Source organism: Beta vulgaris, chromosome 6 (genome assembly GCF_026745355.1).
Source record: "Beta vulgaris subsp. vulgaris cultivar EL10 chromosome 6, EL10.2, whole genome shotgun sequence".
Taxonomy (NCBI): domain Eukaryota; kingdom Viridiplantae; phylum Streptophyta; class Magnoliopsida; order Caryophyllales; family Amaranthaceae; genus Beta; species Beta vulgaris.
The window spans coordinates 64,014,722-64,022,068 of record NC_079207.1 but is presented as its reverse complement, the minus strand read 5'-3'; the positions used below and the strand labels follow the sequence as shown (position 1 = coordinate 64,022,068).

The 7,347-nt window shown below is 34.2% G+C and overlaps 1 protein-coding gene across 1 annotated transcript; it reads right to left on the bottom strand.

Annotated features, from left to right (window-relative positions):
- Positions 1 to 247: 247 nt before the first annotated feature.
- Positions 248 to 6,407, bottom strand: LOC104897414 (potassium transporter 6). Its single transcript, XM_010684284.4, has 8 exons — positions 5,700 to 6,407; positions 5,084 to 5,570; positions 4,895 to 4,948; positions 2,871 to 3,131; positions 2,727 to 2,779; positions 2,359 to 2,482; positions 2,008 to 2,262; positions 248 to 1,531 (listed from the first exon to the last, which is right to left on the bottom strand). Exons 1-8 carry the CDS (start codon positions 5,739 to 5,741, stop codon positions 471 to 473), a joined length of 2,337 nt encoding a protein of 778 aa, XP_010682586.1. The 5' UTR covers positions 5,742 to 6,407; the 3' UTR covers positions 248 to 470.
- Between the last annotated feature and the right edge of the window lie 940 nt (positions 6,408 to 7,347).

Below are 7,347 nucleotides of genomic sequence, written 5' to 3'. Positions count from 1 at the left end.
CGAAAGAGGTATATTACATGATTGTTTTCCCAGTAGAAAAAGATCATATCTTTCACTAGTTCTAGATATTTTAATTGTTAGTATTTGTTTTTTTTGTTCATATATTTTTTTATTGATAATTGTTTGTATCTGTTAAACCAGGCCATATGACCATTAATGCTGAAAAAAAGGGGGTCTAGTAATGGGGTCTGGAATGTTTGTCCGTTGTGTCGCCCTGGAGAATGAATGCCCCCAACCAAAAGTAAGCTGTATGATAAAGAACCATATTTATGTTCTTTAATTATTACACATTGCTTGGACAAAAAATAAGCAATGCCTTTGGAAATTTGGAGTATTTATGAATTGTATGTGTCCCCTTTCAATTATGCAAAACATGGTGGGCATTCCATATACAAAAAAAACCAAAATTACATCATTTACAAAGTAGTACTTACTTCTATATGCAAAAATTATGTTGCACAAACATGTAACTAAATATGACACACCATTCCTACCTCTAACGTCGATGCATGCGGAACACTAAGCGGATACGAAGGAGCCCTAGAGTTTCGACGTAAGAAATCATAGCCTACATTAATCACAGCCTTCTTAATCCATCCTGAACCTTGCTTTGCTCTTACATGGGAATGCCCCATTATGTATGCTATTCCGGCTTCTCTTGCTTCCATTAGATCTTGAAGTTCTTCCCTTGCTCCGTCTTCGATTTTTGGTGACTCGGGTAACATAAAACGTACCCTTTTCTTTGTTGTGATTATTGGAGATTGTATCTCTTTCAGCTCAGAAGTTCCCGGTATATCTTCATCAGCGTAGTCTGCATCTTCACGAATCCTTATCCCGTCATAGGTCGAGGGGCTTCCGACTACCGTCATCTTCTCATCATTTTCCTTGTCTGATTCATCCTTCAACCTATCCACCTTGGTGCTCTCTGCCCTTATGAACTCTGCTATGCTACAAACTAGATCATTCTCGAACTCAAAATCATCCTTGTGAAAATCCCGGTACCCGTATCTAACTATGCATCTATAAAGCCGATATTCTTTTGGTCCAATGTGACCAACGAGGAATCGTTCCTCGGGCCTCACGTGTGGGACGGGCACCGATTTGACACACAAGAAAACGAGGACTTGGTGGAAAGCCGGAAGATTGGTGACGAAGTGAGAGAAGATAGCTGGGATCCCGGATACAAGCTCAGTGTGGATTAATCCCATGCCACGAACTCGTACAATACCTAAGCTTGGCCCGAGGCTGAGAAGCCAGTTAATGGACACTTTATTTTGGACGTCAAACTCATACTTCTTGAGAGTGCCAAAGTGCCAAACGTACATTATGATCATGAAGATTAATGAGAGGGCAATAGGGACCCAAGCTCCTTCAAGAAACTTGATCAGGGATGCTGAAAAGTATAGTGCTTCAAAGGCGCCAAAGAAAATTACAAAAGCAAGTGCTAAGAAGACATTTTTGCGCCAACAAATGACAATAACAAGTGACATCAGGCACGTTGTGACAAGCATTACTGTAATGACAGCCAAACCTGTTTTAACAAGAAAACATCACCTCATGTTAGGCTCCAATCCCATAACACGGATAGAAATATGCATCTCATAACCATCATCAATATTAGGGTGCGTCCTCTTCAGCTCATTTATGCCAAACTTGTCTTTCCTAAACTCATCCGAACTTGTTGGAACTTATTGCAACTAATATGAACTTTTTGGAACTTATTGAAGCTTATGTTATAACTTCTTATAACTTATTGGACTTACATGAACTTATATGAAATAATTGGAAATTATTGGAACTTATCTAAACTTCGTAGACCTGAAACTTATTTTCTAAAGGTGGAAAGAAGGCACCCTTAATACTGCCAATATGTTGGGAAGATCTAGAAGAACATAGCTCTAGGCAGGTAGGTATTCACATAACCATTTTCAGAAGTACAGAAAGGGGAAACAATGCATATGATGGTTGGTATTCATATAAATTTGTTGTGGAAAAACCTAAACATACCTGATGCATTGCCCATACGCTTTGTGTCTCTAAAACCTATAGTGACGGCTAAGCATAATATCATCAGTGTCCAATTAATCTCTGGGATATATATCTGTCCATGAATCTTGGATGATGTGTGCACAATTTTTACTCGAGGGAAGCATCCGAGGGCCTGGCATTGCTTAATGATGGAGAAGGTGCCAGTAATTATGGCTTGGCTTCCAACTACAGCAGCTAGAATAGCTATTGCAAGCACCGGCCATCTTAGTTTTTCTGCCAAATATAATGTCAAATTCAGATTCAAACATATGAACAGAGAAACTCTCGGGAAAAATTCTTAGATCTAAATCAGCAAAAAACAATGATTACCTGGCACAGATACGTAGAATCCAATTCGGTAACCAGTGGCCACCTCATGGTGTCTCGATAGATAGGCAGCTTGCCCCATATAAGCAAGAATCAATGCAGGATACACCACAAAAGTAAAGGCAATCTGGACACAATTAAATGATTTTTAGATCGTATCACCCCTTAATTTAGCACTGAGACAGTGAAATAGTTATATGCTTTTAATCGGAGGCATCAAAGGCGGTCAAAATAATTTTGCAAAGCAAATATGTCTACAGCATATCATAGTAAGTAAAATAGTCGAATAATCTACAGAGACGATATAAGTACTTTTCACTCTTCTTGCCAAACATTATAACTATAAGTTGTTTCTAGAACTAGAGTTTTACCTTGATTGATAATTGTGTAAAGTGCCCGAGATCAGCATACATAGCCTCTGAACCTGTATTACAAAGTTTGACATTGTGAAGTCAGCACGTACAGAGATCAAGGGATATGAAAAATAGCTCTTAAAATTCAAAGAAAACTGTTACCTGTAATACACAGCAATATTCCACCCAAAGACATCCAACCCCCAGTTTGTGTTTTCTTGAGAAATTTGTACATGTAATAAGGGGAGAGTGCTTGATAAACATGTGGGTTCCAGTGTATGATATTATATAAACCGATGGCACTGATGCAGAAAAGCCAAGTCACAACTATTGGCGCAAACAAGAATCCCACTCGGTGGGTCCCAAAATGCTGGAGGGCGAATAAGCCAATAAGGATGACACAAGCTACCGGGACTTCAACATCTGCCTTGCAAAGGGAGTATGAAGCTATTAGTATCCAAAATCTAATGTAAGGCAGAAAACAGAGTAACCACGAGCAAATCCCAAACATATAATTTATAAAACCTCCATGTGATAGTCTATTCGAACTTAGCAAGCAAATATTCCAACTGTTCGTGATATGGAATCTAACCCCCGACTATTTTTTCCTTAAAGTGCTGCACAGCATGATTAGATTTTGCCACACCCTTTTGACAGAATATAACTCAAATACCTTTTGCTTAAAACTGAGAAAATAAAAACATACTATGTGAACTAGGCCTTCTGGTTAAAGGAAGTTTATGTTTAGCATAAAAACAAATCCTGTTCTCTTTACGTTGCAAGAATTCGACTATCAGACTTGGTAGAGCAGCACTTTGACCATTATGATCTTTGATTATACAGTGAATCTAATTTAACATGTTTTGTGCACAGAATATACTATTGACATTAAATCAATATAGCTAACTACATGCGTAAGAAATTGTAGCGGACTCTGAAAACTGCAGATTTATGGAAGTCCAAATGTTTCTTCATTATTAAAGCATTTGAAAAATTGAATAAAGAAATTGCAACTATAGGCAGGATGATATGCCATACATGGTCTACCACTGTGCCATCCCAAACCTCCACATGCTATAGTAAGGCATCAAAAATAAAATATAAGGTCATCTGGTTGAGAAACTTTGTGTCTCGTGCATAAAGCTGTGGTATGAAAGATGCAGCATTACCTACTTAAATAAAGTCGCTTTAGTTGAAACAAATCATAGTTAGTCAAAGATAAGTTGCTCATTAAAGATACATCTTTTTCCAACTCTCACGTTTTAAGCCTAAAAAGCATGTCCAAACATCCATAATTTGTAAAGAAAATTGGCAAAGCACCATTCCGGAAAACATTCACACTTCTACAAAAGGCTGCTGTTATATTCAGGTCGGTGGTCAACGACATATTCTTTAACAACCCGATAAGTAAACAAAATCTGAATATATTGCAATTAGCTCATTAGTTCAACAACTTAAGTGTCTCATATTTAATGTAATCTAGTGCTTAACTCTGTATTTAAAGGTCATAATATCGGATTCTCAAATAAAAAACACAATTCCAGGAGATATCCAATTCTAGCAAACAAATAATAGCTTCCAGAATACAATGAATGACATGGTATGTATGCTTCTTTTAAAAAATTATGTCTAAACACACTTGATTATATATAATGAGTGTAAAGTTGCTAGATTAATGAGGAATATATAAGAGTAGATATCTTAATAGTTTTTCTATTCATTCCCTCTCCCCACCTCCCAACTTCCAAAATCCTAAAATGATAATAATATCACAACTGGTGCAAAAGCACATTCAAATCAAAGTAATGGACACCTGATCCACTCAATTAACAAAAAAGGCTTCTATTAAGTTAATAAAACTACGAAAATTCTGTCATATTTAGAAAAGATTGAAATTCCGCGGTTTCAGATTAGACAATACGAGAACGAAGAACAAAGCTTAAGAATCAAAGTTCACAAGCATCTTGGCCATACAAACAACCTAACTGCATATCTTGCATTTGATTTGACAAATCAATATTCTAAGCATCTAACATACAAGAAATGCTAATCTCAAACTAAATGATAATCATTAGTCATAAATCAACACTGTCAAGTCCTAATCTCTACCTAATTATGGTATTACTAATTCATGCAAAATAGTAAAAAGATAATAATTATTGTTTATAATAGTCAAGGATTCTTACATTTGTGATGCTCATGTGACATTGAGAGCTCCAAACCAGAAATAGCAGAAAATACTGCAAATATCAATCCCAACAAAACTCATTCATCAATAACAAATCCAACAACTAAAAATCAACACCAATTATCAAAAATTTCCAAAAAAGAAAAAAAAAATCAGAAAAAATGTAAAAAAAAAAATTAAAAATTACCAGATATAGCAGGAGTTAAAACACCATCTCCAATCACCATACAAGCACCAAGTAAAGCTAAGATTAGCAACATTCTTTGAAGAACTTTATATTTTTCCAAAATGGATTTAAGCCTTGACCCAAAACTTGTTTCAATTGGAACAATTACATCTTTCTTATATTCAGACAATTCTTCATCTGCTAATTGACAATTAGGGAGTGAGTTAACTCGGGCATGTCTACACAGTAGAGAATACAAAGCAAATGTTCCTCCTTCACCATTATCATCAGCTTTAAGAACTATAAACACATATTTAAGTAAAGGAACAATGGTGAGAGTCCAAAATACAAAGCTCAAAACCCCATAAATCTCTTCATTTGTTTCAGAATGTTGAATATCTTCTGCAAATGCACTTTTATAAACATAAAGTGGGGATGTGCTTAAATCTCCATACACTACTCCTAAACTTTGATATGCCAAGATCAAAACTTGCCTCCATGATTCTTTCTGCAACATCATAAAAACATTATATTATTATCAAATATCAATTAACTTAGATTAAAATGAAAGAAAATAACATAAAAACATTTGATTAGTTTATCATTGATAACATGCAAAAAAAATAAAAGAACTCACCTTTACTTGATTTTGATAAAACCCACTTTCTGGATCCATCATAGACTCACTCAAAAAGGGCACAATAGCATTTTTTTGAGCTAAATTCAAGTGATTTAATCAAGTACCCACTTTTTTGCACAAAAAAACAGTTTTTATGTAACCAAAAATGAAAACTTTCTTTCAATGAAAAATCCAAAGGATTCAATTCAACACATACCCATTTAAAGTAACACCCTTCCCTAGTAGAATCTTGTATATGTTCAAGAAAAATCAAAAAGAACAAATTTTTTTGAAGAATGCAAAATGATTAATTTTTCCCTCTTTTTTTTTCCTCTGTTTTTTTTATAGAAATGGTGTGTTTAAGACTAAAAACTGTAACTTCTTCTTGTGGGTATGTCTAAAGCAGTTGAACAAACAAAGCAAAGATGTAAAGCCAGAAACTTTAAACACTTTAAAGATAGAAAAAAGAGAGTAGTTGATGAGAGAGAAAATATGGAATCAGAGAGAATATCATATAATAAAATTTATGAAGCAGATTATAGGAATATTTTGCGTGAGGAGTGAGAAAGACAGACAAGAAATAGAGAGAGAAAGGGTTTTTTTTAATAATTTTTTTAAATGATTTGGTGAACCCCCCATATAATTTTCTTGAAAATTAATATTTTGGGTAGTTTTTTTTAATGAAAAAAAATCAAGATTTGCTTAGGAGAGAGATTAAAGAAGAGGGATTTTCAGCACTTGGCTTACAGAGAGAGTGAAGTGGCATTGAGGTCTCTATTATGTTTGATTTTTCATCAGCAGATGCGGAGAAATTGCATCTTTATTTGTTGTTGGATTTATTCTATTTCACCCTTAAAATGGAACAACATCATGAAAGATGAGATTTATCACATTTATGTGATGTTGTAAGTTTTTTTTTAACATAAGTAATCCCTCCGTCTCATTTTAATTGTTACACTTTGATATTTTACATTATTCACATATTTTATTTTGACTATCATTTGTGATTTATACGCGGATGAAAATATAGTCATGTGGGATCTTGTAAGATTTATCATAACATGTATTTTATTAATATATACTTTTTATAATTTTTACAAATACAAAACTAAAAATATGTGTCGTCAAAATTTTGCATTGACATGCATGAAAAGTGTAAATGTGTAGATTAAAATAAAACAGAGGGAGTAAAACTTATGTGGCTTAGCACTCAGGAATAATGTGAAATTGTGAATGTGATTCTCATGCCTTATATGATGTTATGTGCTTCTACTGTTACATTCGTTAGATTTGGTTTTGGAAAGGTTACAAATGTAGAGATTATGTTTCAAGGGAGGATGGGATCATAATTTGTACACGCAATTGTATGATTGATTTGAAGTTGCGTTGCTCAATGGATAAAGTAAATCAAAATCGAAAATGTTGATGAATTGTCAATATTAAGGTAGACGTTGACGATGAAAATTTATGGTTGATAAAATTGTTTTTTTGTTCCTATTTAGTTGCATTACGAGAGAAGTGTATTAATTAAGGTGATAAAAGAGAGATAAAAGTAGACTAATGTGATGAGAAAAAGCATATTCAGATTGAGTGACATTACACATATTTTGGAACTTTTCTAAAATTGCAATTAATGTGAATGGAGCAAAAATAATTTTGGTGCATG